At 38.7% G+C, this 17,727-nt stretch overlaps 1 protein-coding gene across 1 annotated transcript in view; it reads left to right on the top strand.

The window, feature by feature from the left end:
• Window positions 1–16,946: 16,946 nt before the first annotated feature.
• Window positions 16,947–17,727, top strand: part of LOC126471254 (guanine nucleotide-binding protein G(f) subunit alpha) — a 59,644-nt gene continuing 58,863 nt past the window's right edge. The window contains exon 1 of the mRNA XM_050099372.1: window positions 16,947–17,058. Coding sequence (XP_049955329.1) covers window positions 16,947–17,058 — 112 coding nt within the window. The remainder of the gene's footprint in view (window positions 17,059–17,727) is intronic.

The following is a 17,727-nucleotide window of genomic DNA, read 5'->3' on the forward strand; positions in this document are numbered from 1 at the left end:
GAGGATACAATGGGTGAGTCAGGTATCACCAATGCATAGACAGCATAAAATAGTGGACTCCTTTCAAGAGGAGTGGAAGGAAGAGTGCCAAACCACATTAGTCTCCTTCATTGTGTGGAATTTATTATCGAGAGAAAGTGGCACACCAAAAGTCATTCTGCTTTTGGGCAAAAAGAGATTTCACATAGATCTGCATATCCTCAGCTGAAGTCATGAAAGGGAATGGAGGGTAAGTATTGGCTTCTCTAGCCAAACGTTCATCCAGTTCATTACCTGGGATACCCAAATGACTTGGGACCCAGGGAAAGACAACTGAGCAGGCAGCACAGCCAAGGAGGAGAGAAGGTCATGGACAGCAGAGACTGAAGGATGATGAGAGTAGCATTGGTCAATTGCCTGCAGGCTGCTCATTGAGTTGGTACAAGTCAAAACACTGTGGACAGAGGCCTGAGTAACAAACTGGAGGGTCTTGGTAATGGGTAGCAGCTCTGCTGTAAAAACACTACATAATCTCAGCAATAAATGTCATTCTAAGCCAGTAGGACACTTGAAAGTGTATCCTGCTTTATCTGTTGTCTTAGAACCATCAGTGTAGAAGAGTGCAGCACCCTGGACTCCACAAGGATGGAAAGTACAAGATGCAGGGAGACCATAGGGGTGACAGAGACCTTAGGACCCTGGAATAGGTCAGTTCTAATCCATAGTCTAGGCATCAACCAAGGGGGTGTTTGAGAGGAAATACATGGGGCGCATTCCAGTGAGTGGAGATGGAGATCCTGACAGAGGGAGCTGAGATGCATTCCTACCGGCAATCTCACCCATGGACGGTGATCGGGAGGGAGATATCCCTTGCTTGTAAAGAGGACAGGGTACACTGGATGGTCAGGAAATCTGCGAATGGCGATTGCATAAGAAACCAGGAGTTGTCTTTGTTGTATTTGTAGAGGGAGAATCCCCACTTCTGCAAGGAGACTGTCAATGGGACTAACAAAAGAGACACCAATAGCCAGACGCACCCCTCAATGGTGAACAGGATCAAGTATTTTCGGAGTGGAAGAAGCCACTGAGCCATAAATCTGAAGTCTACAATCTAGTCTGGACAAGACCAGAGCACAGTAAAGATGGAGCAGAGAAGTTCGGTCTGCAGCCCAGAATGTGTGGGCCAGGAGAGGAGAGCATTAAGCTTCTGCATGCATGCAAAATAAGGCCCAAGAAATGGGATGTGTGACAACGTCTAGGAGCTGGTTGCCTAAATAAAGTTCTGGATCAAGGCATACTATGGGTTGATGACAAAAATGCATAACCTGCGTTTTGGAGCAAGAAAACTTGAAGTCATGGGAAACAACCCACATAGAGGTCCATTGGCGGCACCTTGGAGCCAGTGCTCAGCAGAAGCTACCGAGGGGGAGCTGCACCAAATGACGCAAAAATCGTCGACACACAATGCCAGGGTAACCAGATATTTCAACAGAGGTTACAAGCCCATTGATGGCTATGAAGAACAGTGTGACACTTAGTACAGAACCCTGCAAGGTACTGTTCTCCTGAATCCAAGGGGTGCTGGGTGAAGTGCCAACTCGAACCTCGAAGAGCCGGTGCGATAAAAACTCATGAATAAAAATATGAAGGGACCCACAAAAGCCCCAGTCAAAGAGGGTAGCTAAAATGTGATGGCACCAAGCCATGTTGTATGCCTTATATAGGTCAAAAAAGACCTTGACAAGTTGCTGGCAGTTAGTAAAAGCCTGTCAGACTGCAGTTTACAATCTGAGTAAATGGTCAGTTGGAGATCATTCTTCTCAGAAGCCACACTGACATGGGGACAAAAGGTCACGAGATTTGAGGACTCAACATAATTGAAAGCTAACCATCCTTTCACGAAGTTTACAAAGTATGTTCATCAGACTAATTGGGTGGTAGCTGTTAAGAGACGTTGGGTTCTACCCAGGCTTAAGGACAGGGATAACAATACTGTCTTGCCATTGTGAGGGGAGGCACCCATGAGAAAAATGCAGTTGAAGACCCTACATAGATACTGCCTCTGTGTTACGTCCAATTGTTGGATCATCTGGTTGTGGATGGAATCTTGGCCTTGGGTCATGTCAGGTGAAGGGGTAAAAGCCTGCAAGAATTTTCATTCAGTGAAGGGTTCATTATAGGGTTTAGCTTGGTGAGGGTTGAAACAGAGGGGGTTCTGTTCAACTCAGTGTTTCTGCTATAGAAAGGTAGCAGGATAGAAAGAGGATGCCAATGCTGTTGCAAAATATGTCAGAAAGTGTTATGTGAGGATCATTGGATAAATAGCAGAGCACCTTGGAAGATAAGCCCTTTGGCAGTTGACTGTCGCTGACAGCCCAGAAGGCTACAGAGTTTGGACCAAACCTGTGATGAAGAGGCATACACCCCCAGGCAGGAAACATAGTGCTCCCAGCATTCCTTTTTACTCTGCTTAGTAAGGTAATGAGACTTAACACAGAGACACTTAAAAGTGACGAGGTTGATCTGTGAAGGGTGTTGTTTAAGTCACTGTAGCACCTCTTGATGGTCCTAGACAGCGACTGCTATGTCCTTGGTCCAGCAAGGTACCAGTCGACGACAAGTGGGACCTGTTGATAGGGGAAAAGCAGTGGATGCAGCACGATGAATAATAGCAGAGTGGCCTGCACAACTGCATCAATGCTATTTGAGAGAGAGGTGTTGAAGTGCACCACAAATGTATATAAAGGCAACTGGCCCTGTGGAATGCCCTATGTGGGGATATGTCTGACTGGCAGTGGCAGGGGAATAATAGAATCACTGGAAAGTAGTCATTGTCACAAAGATCATCATGGGGTGACCAATGTAGGGATGCCATGAGAGCAGGGGAGGAGACTGTGAGATCGACAGGAGTAAAGGTGTCATGAGCAGCACTGGAGTGGGTAAGCAAACTCTCATTGAGGAGACACAAATCAAAGCCTGTAATAAGTTGCTCAAGTAGAAGACCCCACCCGACAAAGTTGCACTCCCCCACAGGGGGTAGTGTGCACTGAAGTCACCAAGGAGGAGATACAGGAGCAGGAGTTTCTGTATTAAAATAGACAGTTCAACATAAGGAAGTGGCCTATCCTGAGGGAAGTAGATATTGCAAATGGTGATTGCCACAGTTGTCTGCACTTTAATTGCTATCGCTTCCAAGGCAGTATGAAGGGGCATCCACTCACTGATGACATTGGCATGAACCAAAGTGCAGACCCTCCAGACATTATCCCAGGGCCAGCATGGTTTTGACAGAATGCTTGATAACCATGAAATGTTGGGGAGTGGTCATGACAAAAGTGCATTTCTTGAAGAGCAAGACAGAACGAAGAGTAGGAGGAAATAAGGTGTTGTATTTCTGACAGGTAATGATAATATCAGTAGCAATTCCACTGGATTATCATGTGATGAGAGTCCAGGTGAGACAAAGAAGCCAAGGGGAGGTCATGTCACTCAGTCTGTGGTCATCACAAATGAGGATGGGATGACATCCATAAAAACTGGACCTGATTCAGGATGAGGAGGAAGGGGCGAAGCCCCTCTGGAAGCTGGGGAAGTCTCATCCTTTTACTTGTGTTGCTTCTTCTTCTCCCTCAGAGGGATGGAGGAGGCATTATCAGTAATGAAATAGGTGGCAGTAATGTCAGGATTGGATAGAGAGTAAGTGGCTTTGGAGCCCTCAGAGTGCAGGTCTCTTGTCTGACCTGAGGATGCAAGCTTCCTGTCCTGAGAACACTGGGCAGGGGCATTCTGTGAGGGAGCCCCATCCCTAGCAGGAGCCAAAGAAGAGGATATCTTCCCTGGCTGAAGAGGAGGAGGAGAAGGAGGAGGAGGAGGAGAGGTTTCTGGTGGGGAAGGGATGGGGGCTACTGAGTGTGTGGAAAGGGAAGGGAGGCAGGATGGTGAAATGGGGGAGGGGTGAGGAGGGGGAAGACGTAACTGAGGCAAAGGTAGAGGACAGGTTTACAGGGCGAAGTCTGTCAAGCTTTTTACAGGCCTCAAAGTAGCTGAGACAGTCAAGGATCTTGATTTCCTGAATTATTTTTTTCTTCACATACACTGGACACTTGGGTGAGAAGGGAGAATGGAGAGCACAGCAGTTAACGTAGTTAGGTGGTGTGGTGTAAGGGCTGCCCACATGAATAGGGTGGCCACAGTCACCATAGATGGGAGTGGCACCGCATCGTGAGAACATGTGGCCAAACTTGAGACAACGGAAGCAATGCATGGGAGTTGGAGTGTATGGTTTCAAGTCCCATCTGTACACAATTGCCTTGACCTTCTCAGGCAGGGTATCCCTCTCAAAGGCCAGGATGAAAATGCAATGGTCCTTAGGGTCTTTCTGGGCACACCAGATAAAATGAACACCACATCATCCCAGATTAGCTCAAATTCATATCGAACTGGAGGAGATGGTCCTTATGGAAAGTTACACCCTGTGTTGCATTGAGTTACTTGTGAAGAGTGATAGTCACAGGGATGTCTCCTGAATGGTTGCAGGCACAGAGGGAGGCTGAATAACTGGCAGAAGTTGTCTTTAAAAGGAGAGAGCCAGATCTCATCTTGCTTAACAACTCAACTTCACCAAACTTATCCTCAATATGTTTCACAAAGAAAAAGTCTCCCCATCAGTCCCGGTACAGACCAAGAACTGTGGAAAGTATTTCACCCCAAGCTAATGGGTCTGGCCCTCCTCCCCGGGGGTAGCCAAGGAGGGTAACACCAGGAAGGCAGAAACAGGAACTGAGACAGAACTATGTTGAGGAATAGACGCAGCCACAGAAGAGCAGATAGAGAATTTAACATGTTTCATGTGCAAAATGTCCACCCTGGCAGCACTGACTCTGAACAGGGGTTAGCATGGTGGGTGCCACCCAGCCACAGCAACACCACCTGGCAGGATGCTCTTTGCCAGGAGTTCTAGTGGCCCGAAAAGATGGGCAACCACTCTTAGGCTTGCACAAGACATTCACAGCACAAGTACCAGCAGTATGATCCCTTTTGTGTCAGGGAGCTCAGCCAGATGGGTACATAACAGCCCCACCACATGGACTGGCTATCAAGCTGGTGATCTAGCAAGGACGCGAAAGGGCTATGGCAGGGAGGGAGGGGAGGGGGGAACAGGGAGAGGGAGAGGGAGAGGAGGAGGAGGAGGGGGAGAGGAACCCATGCCAAAGAAACTGGGGAGGGAGTTATTCCCCACCTGGCTCACACTACAGACTTTAAATTTAGAGATGGATGTTAAACCCCTGAGGGACACCAAAAAAGAAAAGCCAAAAAGGAGGAGGAAAAGCAACTAACCAAAACCCAAGAAAAAGCAAAATCATGAGGATAGCCGGGGCAATATAAAGAAGAACACCAAGAGAGGGAAAGGAAGGGGCAAAGAGAAATGAAGAAGGACAGGGAAGTAGAAGGAAGGAGAAGGTAAAGCAGCCCAGAAAAGAATAAAGGCTGGAATAGCTTGGGGTCCTGTGTGCACCGCAAAAGTACCCACAAAAGAGCCATGGGCCCAATGGGGGCATAATTATGAAGCAAAATATTGCAAGAGTTACTAATGCAGATATAGTTCAAGACAAAGTTTAACAGTGTTTTTACTATACAAAATCATTACGTTCACACATGGGAAACAAGTATTTTGGGTTTAGTTTAAGACTTCCAATTGATCACTGTTCCATTCTTAGTACTGAAGCTCCTGTTCCAAGTTAAACAAAAATATTTTGTAAGCACCAAATGTCATTAATACTGCTTGTTCAGTACAACAAAAATTATCAGATTGCATGTAATGTCCTGCTGCTGATTTGGAACACAACAGGCAGTGCTCTGTATGTGGTACCAAAAAGAAACACACATCAGACTAAAAGGTGTCCAAACACTCAATCAGTACATATTGTACCCCTATCTGGCAGGAACATAGGTATGTATTCTCATATACAAACAATCATAAAGGTGCCAAATGACATCCTGTGATATTTTGTCCCAAGAATCTTGGCCTTTTGTTGCAATCTGACAATGATTCTTGGGGAACAGGAGAATGAGAAGTTCCCACTCCATCATGTCTCATATAGGTTCAGTTTGTGAGAGATATGGTGACAATGCTGGCACGAACAGTCATTGTGCACCACAAAGAGCACATTGTGTGGCAGCAGCCATATGTGATGTGCACTGTCCTTCTGAAAAAAACACATCAGCTTCCTGTTGAAGAAATGGCAGTAGCACAGGGATAACAGCCTGTATGATGTAGCAGGCACTGGATACTTTACCCTACAAAAACACCAAATGTGACTGTGACTTGTAAATGGTGGCCACCACGCTGTAAAACCTGGGATGGGATCTGTCTGTCATGGGCAAATGCACTCTGGAATACGCAGATCCCCAGGTCTGTGACATACAATGTACATCCATCACTCACATACAGACAGAACCTATCCTCATCACTGAAGACAACAGAGTCCCATTCCACTTTCCAGTCTACTCTTTCATGAGATCAGAATAGCCACACTTAGTAGTGTCATGATGTCAGTGGTAGCCTGGGCAGTGGCACAAGTGATCTTAATCCTTCTACAGGCAAACAGTTCCAAATGGTTGCTGATGGCACAACAGTTGAAACATGCACCGTGATTTTGTTCCTGGATGATACTTGATTGGCCACCACTCATTGCACAGTGCATTGATCTAGATGTGTGTCTGTACCATACGGATGTCCAGAACTTGTTCTACAGGTGTAGGAATATTTCAGACCACTGTTTAAAACAGTGACAAACCACCAATACACTGTGTCCAAGATGTGCAGCGACCAGTCAATGCATCCATCCAGCTTCCCACAGAGCCACAGTGTGACCCCGTCATATGGCTGAAGCCGTTCAATAGGAGGACATACTAGACACTGGGGCAAGGTTGTTACCTAGAATTGATACTGAAAACACTGTTCACATCTAATCTCAGCACAGTTACTTCCTGCAGAGCCAAAAAAAAGAGAGTGAACAGACAGGCCTCACTGATGACCATGTCAAATTAATCACTGACACTACAACCTATCAGTATGAACGTGTTGTACCCTGTTGTGTCAGAACACAGTCCTTGAGGGTGTTACATTTTTTTCTGGATAGCTTATGTAAATGTTACCTCTTGTAGAAGTGTAAACTTTGCATGAAACAGTATGTAAATGACACATATGAAGTTATTTGACATTGGTTCTGTTATGAAGTATGTAGGTAATCAGATGTTGCTGAATTATATTATTCCTAAAGATGATAATTTTCAAAAGAGTTACAAACTGAAAACTCTGCAACTGCAGATTTACAGAGTCCATACAAATTTATGAATGTCCTGCTGCTGATTTGGAACACAACAGGCAGTGCTCTGTATGTGGTACCAAAAAGAAACACACATCAGACTAAAAGGTGTCCAAACACTCAATCAGTACATATTGTACCCCTATCTGGCAGCAACATAGGTATGTATTCTCATATACAAACAATCATAAAGGTGCCGAATGACATCCTGTGATATGTTTTTCTGGTGATACATAAAGCTAGTATCCAATAGCGCTGAAAACCATTTGGTGTAGAACCTTGGAACATATTCTAAGTGTAAGTGTAATGAGGTACCTTTAACAGAATAGTCTCCTCCATGCCAATCATCATGGGTTTCATAAACATTTGTCATGTGAAACCAATTTCGCACTTTTGTCACACAAGGTCCCGAAAGTCATAGATCGAGGGAATAAGGTAGATGTAGTATTTTTTGACTTCCGAAATGCATGTGACTCATTAAAATATCAATACTTATTAATGAAAGTATGATCATATAGGGCATAAAATGAAACTGGTGACTAGGCTGAGGATTTCATGATAGGGAAGACGCAGCATATTAACTTGGATATAGAGTCATCCACAGATGTAGAAGTAATTTCAGGTACGCATCAAGAAAGTGTGTTGGATTATTGCAGTTGATGTTGTATATTAATAACCTGGCAGACAATGTTAATAGTAACATCAGTTTTTCATTGATGACACAGTTATCTACATTGAATTAATATCTGCAAAGAAACTGCACAATTTTTCAGTTGTATTTTTATAAGATGTAAAAGTGGTCCACACCTCAACAAATTGCTTTAAATGTAAAATTACGTGCTTCACAAAACATAAAAGCACAATATCCTATGACTATAATATCAATGAGTCACAACTGGAACCAGTCAACTCATACAAATGCCACAGTGTGATAATTTATGATGATATGAAATAAAATGGTAATACAGGCTCAGCTCTAGATATAGGTGATGACAAATTTTGGCTCATTGGTAAGATGTAATGACTCTACAAAGAAGATTGCTTGCAAAGCACTTATACAACAAAGAGTACTGATGGGGGATATTGAATATGAATGAAGAAGAGCAACACAATGGATTTATTTAACTCACAGGAGAGCATCGAAAACATGATGGAAAACTTGAACTGACAGATATTTAAAGATAGACATCAGCTAATGAACAGAATCTCATAATATATTATAGCCACCAATGTACATGCACTGCTCCTGCAGGATCTCGAAAGGGAAAATAAGGGTAATTATGAGGGTTGGAACTTAAATAGTGGCAAATATTTATTTACAAACGATACAAAAGAGTTACATGTTTGCACCTGTTGCTGTCTTTCAAAGTAGTCGCCAGTGTTGTGTAGAACCCACTGTCAGCGATGTGGAAGGTGTAGTATACCATTAGCAGAGCCTGTTTTGTTGATAGTGCTGACTGATTTCTCACTTCGGAAGATTTGCAATGATTCTGAGTGTAAATGTGACTGAACTAAGTTGTATAAGGAGTTTTCTGTCACAAACTATCACTACATACTGCAATGATGAAAATAACATTGAATAAATGCACATGATCTTTCAGTTTATAGGAAAGTGTCTAATAAATTGGTACACAAATGGAGAGAAAAACTAAAACTGCATTTCCTGTTCATTATGCAAAGTAGTAATTTCCAGACACAATATTAAGATCAGTTAACCATGAGATGGAATGACCTGAAATTGGTACATGTTTTACATTAATTTGTACCTAGAAATTTACCATTAAAATAACTGAATACAAATCAATGTTTAAAAAATTTTGTTTCTTAGTGAAGTTCTGTATGGCAGTAAGTCCATACAGAACCATTATGAAAGTGCTGATAACATTCGGTTACACAGCACCTTAACTTATTTTCTTCTTGCATGGTTGTTTTTCACCTGATATTTAATTTATTACTATAGTTATTTTCAGTAACTATGACTTAATGGAATACACTTCTCTTCTCATGACTCATTATTGGCAAATGGCTGTTATCTTTGTATGGACTTGAGGCTTATATCTTTAGAGAAACATATCTTATCTTTTATTCTACTGTCATCTTATTTCATCTAAGGAGCAACACTGCAGATAAGAAAGAAGTGTGTGAGTGATTGCTCCAACTGTTTCACTAATTTCAGAGTTGTATGTGCTGTGTGTTGTGAAAATTGGTACTGATTTATGAAAGTGATTGATATTTTGGCTCTAATTTTGCCAATAGTTTGTCAATGTAAATGCACTAAATGAATCCAGTAAGTAAAATTATGTGGCACTAATTTTTGGTAGAGCTTTTTTTATAATATTAATGTTTGTATCTTTAACCAACTGATCACATTTATCTACATTAATCCATGACACTGCAAATTCTAACATGATGAGATGAATGATGGAGTAGTATTTTTTTAAAAAAAGATTACCACCTTACTGAATGCATAAATATGTCACAAACTAATACAGATATATAGAGCTAAATGTTACTGATTATATTAGAACAGATTTTTGCATCTTGCTTTATAAAAATCAAAGTAGCTAGGGATAAAAGTGTCAGGGATCAGAATTTCTTGCATGCTTTTTATAGCAAACTGCTCAAATTCAAATTGATTTATTTGCATGTAAATAACCATGGTAGGGTATAAGACACAATCAGTATATATGTCATTGTACAAATTATTTACATATACAAATATTACTACATAAATAACCATCCATCAAAATAGTCCTAAGTTTGATTTTATTCCTTGCGTATAAGCAGTGTCAGTGCCATAACTATGGTGGCAACTTATACTAACAACTGCAAACAATGGCTGTGCATTTGACCAGTCAATTGTGAGCAGGCAGTGTTAAGTAGTGGACATGTAGTGGTAGTGTGCAAACGTTTTTGTGTCACAAATTGCAATGGAGCAAAATGTCAAAATCAAGTGTTCAAAATACTCTCAAGACTGTTTTGAAGAAGAGAAAAGTGTATGAAAAGTTTATCCTGTACATATTGATTTCAAAACATAAACAAAAACTGTGGATGCCTGCAGTAACTTGATTGAAATGCAGAAAATGGACAATTATTTTCTGAAAAAAAAAAAAAAATCATCTTGAGTGATGAGACCTTGTAATAATAATACTGTATGGTCACTGGCCAGGAGAAAATCATTTGGATGCCACCTGAGCAACTTTCATTTCCTGAGTCAACAGCACTTGACATCCATCCAACTACTAACCAGGCCCAACATTGCTTAACTTTGATAATTGGAAGGGAACAGGTGTTTCCAACGTGGCAAGATGATTAGTCTGAGACTAGGTGTTATAAATAGAAACCTATCACAAATGAGAAAGTGCAAAAATTCACATGAAGAGTCAATCTTTTAACGACACAACTGACACCCCACCAGTGTGATGCATGATTTTAAAATATGCCCAAGAAGGACTTTTTATAGCTTTTGATAACAATCAAAGTCAAAATATGTAAGTCATATTGGAAGAATAAAATTGTGGTCAAGACATCTCAAAGTGTTTAAGTGGATCCGGTGACTGCTTTTTCTCAAAGTGCTTGTATGCAAATTGTAACTTTTATGACCGTTTCACATGGTTGTATGAACATTCTGTGCACTGCACTCAAGTGGGGGGTGACTATTCAGAACATCTGGGGAATTACAACTACAATCTTAACTTTTTACACTGTTTAAACTTTTAAAAGTAACTGAGGTAGCTTAATAAATGTTAGATGGAAAACAGGCAACTACTTCAATAGAAAATTATGCTGTAATACTCATACAGAAAGACTCTGTGGTAAATTGGCAGGAATTTTATATTGCCTAAGTAAACCGAAGGACTGCGTGAGTAAAGAGCCATTATTAAGGTATACTATGTCTTTTTCCATGTACGCATACATTATGGAATATTCCTTAGAGGAAATTCTGTCAGGGTAAAAGAAGTGTACCTCTTACAGAAGAAAGCCAATAGGTATAATGTTAGTATAAGTAACTTAAATTCTTGCACCAATAATTTATTCTGCACAAAATAATTACAGCCTCTAATCTGTTATGTATTTAATACTATACTTTACCTAACTTTGTTGATTCCATATACTACACAAGAATACCAATAAATTTTTATCTTTCAACATTTAATATTGATTATTTGACTCATTTATTCAACTTGATGAAATTGTGTCAGATTTGTAAGTGAATGTGATGAGCTGTTTGAGATATATTAACTATCAACATTAGAATATTGTGGAAAAATTTAACACTGAATACTTTTCATCATTTCACAAGCAATGTCTCTGTAAAACGTTTGCTCACCAAAACAGAAAAAAAAAAAAATCTTTGTCATTCTCATTACTTTTGTCAGAGCTGTGAGTAACCATAAAAATAATTTCAGTTTCTGTTTGCTTTCTTGTGGGAAATTATGAATGCACTTGTATACAAGTCTATTTTTATATGATCTAAAATTTTTAGTTTCATTCTGTAAGTAAACATTTTGGTGGAAAACATGTAACAGGTCATCTGTCTCAGTAAATTATATAATAGCAAAATGTTTAAAATGTTAAGGCCACCATACAGACTATGGCAATGATAGATGTCATTAGCACTCTAAAACAGAAACTTCTAGAGAACCTATTTAGAAAATGAATAATTTTTTGAGGTCTCCTCCTGAGAATTTCCAGGACTGCAAATGCTATATACATATTTTATGGGGAAAGATCATTTTCATATTGTTTTAATATTATCAATAATGCATCTACTAACCTGATTTCACACACATCCAAACATGAACTTTGCAACAGATATTTCAATATTTTGAAAAGAAAATGAGTTATTTCATTTGAAATTTGATTACTGAACGTGTATTACATAGCTTCTAATAACTGGATGTCTAAAATCCAAAAGCCTATCATCATCACTATACTTCTCTGCTTACCACAACAGAAATATAACTCTATGCTGCAGGAGAACACACTTAACTCGGAAAAATAAGCAAAGCTGTAAAAATATTTAGTTGGAATACAGTTTCTGCTTTAGCAGTGTTATTATGAATTGAAGTATAATACGAAAAAGCTGACAGTGATGTTCATCTCAGTGCAGTGAATAAATTTTGGAAAGAGGAGTTCCTCTATCTGAAAGATGAAAGATCAAACAGCTGTGATGCTTGTTATATTTTACACATCAGGCATCTGAGTAGTTATAAATGATTTTCAACTGTGTATTCAGTAAAAGCTGCCAGATTCCTCAACTCTGCCTGAAGTATGTATTTTATGAACACAATCAGTACAATAAATGTTATGTTAATTGTAAGGAGTAATGCAACAGACACAGATGAATTTATATGTCAATCAGCCATGCTCATATTTTACAAACTTCAAAAGCAGATGCTACTTTTCTGCCTTCAATGCTGACCACACAAACTTATATCAAGACTGATAATGGAGCAAACTTCACAAGAAGAAAAACGAAAAAGAAATTTCAGTTTGATGAATGGGATGTAGTAAGGAAAATGTAAACAATGTGTTAACAGTATATTTGTTACAGCTTTGACAGTTGAAGTGAAAAGCATAAGATTAATAATAATCAGTCACTTGATGCATACAGTCTATTCCACAGTATTAGCAGTCAGTTGTTACATATTTTTGTTGAATGTCAACATGCAGGTTTATTTCCACTCATTTGTTACTTCTTTTATTCACTCACAATTATGCCCAAGTCAGCAAGTGTATATATTGCATGGCTTGTTGCTCAAACAGGAGAAAAAATTAAGATGTATAAAACATTCTAGAGACAGCACAAACTTTAAGTAGTTAGAAAGAAACACAGATCCTCCTAATAGAATCTTCTGGAGCCACATACAGAATTTTGTCTCAGCTAGTAATGTAAGAACTACTGGACCATTTCTTCATAATATATATGACTAATCGACTATTTCCAGAACCATAGTGAAGTGACATTCGCTTGCCAGGTTTGTGCAAGAAAATACAAAAAACAGACTCTATTTTATATTTCAAGCAAACTTATAGTGATTTTTGGTTGAAGCATGACATGTGCGTTAACACCCATACTGGTATGGAATGCTCAGCAGCAGCAGTGAAAACAAAACCTAAAGTGGAAGATGAGTGTTGATGTTGGTGTCATCCATATGACATAATGTTTGTCTTGCTCCTTAAAGAGTACCCTGGATATTATGAAATTAAGCAGAACATACTGTCAGAGAGATATGGATAATATTATGTGCTGTCTTTGGAAAGGGTAAAGACAAGAGAAGCTATATCAACAAATATTACAACATATGAACTGACAAAAAATGTTCTCATTTTAAATCTAAGTAGAGAGAAAATGTCATTTTTTGTGGTAGCTGGCACAACAATTTGTAAAAATCAGTTAAAATATGTGGACATTTCACATAAAATTTTGCATGTCAAAAAAATCAGTTCTATGGTATTTTCAGTTATAATTTATATGCAAAGCTGTTGTGGGTCAGTCCGGGTGTTTGTTTGGTTTAGAATGCTCCTCGTCTCAAGACGTTACAGTTTTAGCTTGGTGGAAATCAAAATAATCCTCTTGCAAGGCAACGCTGGTAGGGGTTCTTGTAATAATTGCAGGAAAATTCAGTGTGATGCAATTTTCATTTCTCATTTTAACAAAAGGAGGAATTTATCTGTATGTTAAACCTCTTGTATACAACCATATTGTAAAGTATCCTGAGATATGCAGGAAGAATAATACCATGATTCACTTTCCAGAGGCCCTGCCACAGTGGTAACACTGGTTCCTGTCAGATCATCGAAGTTATGCACTGTCGGGCTGTAGGTTGGGTGACTATCTGGGTTCTGAATCTGACGAGCACTTTTGGCAAGTGAGGGGCACTCAGCCCTTGTGAGGCTATTTGAGGAGCTACTTAACTGATAAGGAGCAGCTCCAGTCACGAAAATTGACAATGGCTGGGAGAGCAGTGTGCTGATCACTTCCTTCTCCATATCCGCATCCAGTGAAGCCTATCTGTTAAGCATGACACGGTGGTCAGTTAGTACCACTGGGACTTCTGAGGCCTGAAGTACTATGATTCATCCACATTCAGGCAGAAATATGATTTGTTTAACCAGACAGCACATTCAATATCCACCATTGACCAATACTTATGTCTCTCCAATCCACTGTAACGAAAAAATATCATAGGTAGGAATGGCCTGCGTTCTCTTATCTGCAGATCTATTTGAAATAACCATGCAGTGCAATTCTCTCTGGAGCAATCATTTCAAAATGAGTTAGAATGTTCAAAAATATAGGAAGGATAGATTGATACTTGCTGCATAAAGTACACATTCAGTTACACAATGAAAAAGTAACACTGCAAATATTTGCAGCTTTTGGACAAAGTTCTTCTTCAGAAGAACACAGGAATGTTCAAAGGTGATTTGCTTCTCCATATCAAAACAATTTCCTGCAATGAGGTGAGATACAAGAAGGTGGTATTAGTCTGTCATTAGCATCTCTCCACTATATATCTGATGCCTATTATGTATCTACCACTGCTGATAAACCAGTAGCAGAGAAGGAGCTGACACTATTACAAAAACTGCCAGATCTCTCGCAGACTAATATACTTGAATTCTGTAATCCTCTTTTGCTCCTGTGTCACTTTACCCTTCCACTCCAAGGTATATGTAGTGAAAATAAATGGCACTACACTATCCTAACTCTGCTGACATCATCTGTATTAGGGTACACTTCTGAAATTTGTGGTCACTGTTGTAGCTTATTCCAAACAGGTTCTTGCAACTAGTATTACCCCTGTGTATCATATGGATAATTTTTTGTCCAACAAATGTAGGCCATTTACTGTGCAATATTATAAACATTAATAACAAATCAGCTTTTACAATGAGCAATGAAACATAATGCATCAGCCATATGCCATGAATTAATAGAATAGTACATGCTATGTTGAGTAAAATCCTTAAGACATCCTGACAGCCATGATATGAAAAGATTCTTATCTCAACAAATATAATGATGAGGAAAAGATGGTCTGACTCTTGCAGATATTTATTTATAGATTCATCCCAAAATTTTCATGTTAAGCAGTAAAATTATTAGCTAACACTAATTTGAGACTGGAAATAAACACACTATTTCACTCTTACAGTAAAAATAAAAAGGTACACTTGAGACTTAAACCTACTGAAAAATATCTTAACTGCTCTATCACAAGGTTAAAGCAAACTCCACTAAACAGTCAATAGTGCATCTATTATGAGAACAACATTTAAAGAATACTCTTTTAGATAAAGATTTACTAAGACCAATGGAGAAGTAAGATATCTTAATGGATTGTGTTATGAAACAAAATGTTCTTTAGCAATAAATTTCATCATCATCGATTTCGATATGCTATGTCTTATTGCTGCCACAACTCATCTCTATTTTGTGATGTCCACTTCATTTCTTGATCATTTTCAGATTTTAGCACCTTCAATAGCTCTTCTACTACGATACTTTCTTTCTTAGCCTCCTGATTCTTTTCTTTCCCAGAATTTTTCATTCAGATGTAGTTATCATGTCTAAACAACCAACCAAAAAATATTCTGTTTTTCAATAGCTATGAGGTCTCTTGGCACACTGATTTATTTCACAACATTAGATTTTCTTTCTTTCCAGCTTATCCTCATTAGCCACATCTGAAACTACAATTCTATCACTTAGAAGCTCAATCTGTGCTCAACAGTGTCCAGGTTTCGTAGCCGTAAAGGATAACATTCCAATTAAAAGTACAATTGTTACAATACCCAATGCAGCACAGTACTCCATATACAGTGAACAAAAAGAACTTACACACAAAGGCACATGAGCCATATTGATGTTAAACTTTACAACAGACTGCCAGTATGCACAGAAAATTTGAATATGAAAAGAAATTTGAAGCAGAACTTAAAACAGTTCCATTTGAGCAATGATTTTACTGCGTAAGTGACTATGTTGGCCAATAATATTTTGTCGATATGTTTATGTAGAGCCAAAATTGAAAAGGCTGTCCTTTGGTCCTTAAATTTTCGGTCATCTTTACATACCTAATGGACAACTGTTAGTGATGTAAAACTTTTAGATTATCATTGTTGTATATAAAAGGATTTGATGCTTAAGGAGGGCAAGACTTATGATGAACAGACTATGAATCTATTATGTTATGTATATATTTGTATGTCACATTAACCTTGTAATGAATTGACATAAAATTTATATGTATATTTGTTCAACATCCATACAACATTTGTTGCCTGCAGATAGATAAAGAAACAGAAAGAATACAATAAAACACCACAATATGTATTGGTTCACCACCAGCATCTTCTGTATTAGGTATTTGGCTTACCATTATAAGCTACTGTGTTCTTCCAGTTACTTATACTGAATAATCCAACAGAACTAAATTAAAAATCAAAATCACATTAAACACATTAAATTATGGAAGATTCCTTGGATTTTTTCACTTCTGGGTGATTGGTTTCTTATATTTGGAACTGGTACTGTCATCAGAAACCTGAATATAATTATTCAAGCTATGCTACTTACAAGTATAATTATTTTTATTTTTATTTTTGACAACAGGGACATATACCACTATGGCCTGTGTGAAAAAAGTTAACGAAGCAAAAAAACACAGTGATGAGCTGGATAAGCAGCTGAAAATATGGCACAGAAAGTATGAAAAAATAGTGAAGTTATTACTTCTTGGTGAGTGACCAAACTATTTCATATAGAATCAACTAATAATTACAACAAAATGTACCTTAGTTAAAAAACACTTTATGCTAATGCTTTGGCCTCTGAGTACCAGTGATAGATTAATTGACTCTTCTGTGAACAAATTTGCCAGGAGATGTTAAAGAATCACATAATTTTCTTGACCCTTCACTGGAGATGTTTCACCTTCAAGTAACATTTAATGTGACTTATGTTCTGCACTTTATTTGTAGGTGCTTATTGGATCTAGTACAAACACTCAAATTCGTTTCCACCATAATTAAATACCTCTGGTAAAACAAATGCTTTCTTTAGCATACACAGGATTATTTTAGTACATGTGAGATGTCAGTAATAGAAAAACTGTCACTGCCTGAGAGAGCCATTTATAGACAGCAAGAAAATGTTCCCTACACAGTGAGTTTCTTGCTGTGAACATACACATCCCTATAGTAAATGAGCAATGCAGTTATGAGAACTTTTTTCCAGCGAGACTTTGACTTTATATTATGGCAGAAAGAATGAATATATCATATGTGACAAGTGTTTAACTGTGTTTTTATGGAGCTTTCATTCAAAACCATTATTGCTTTCCGTAGACTGTATACTTATTTTATCTAAGCATGTTTCTAGAGTAATTTCTTTAAAAGAAAATATGAC

This window comes from Schistocerca serialis, chromosome 3 (genome assembly GCF_023864345.2).
Source record: "Schistocerca serialis cubense isolate TAMUIC-IGC-003099 chromosome 3, iqSchSeri2.2, whole genome shotgun sequence".
NCBI lineage: Eukaryota > Metazoa > Arthropoda > Insecta > Orthoptera > Acrididae > Schistocerca > Schistocerca serialis.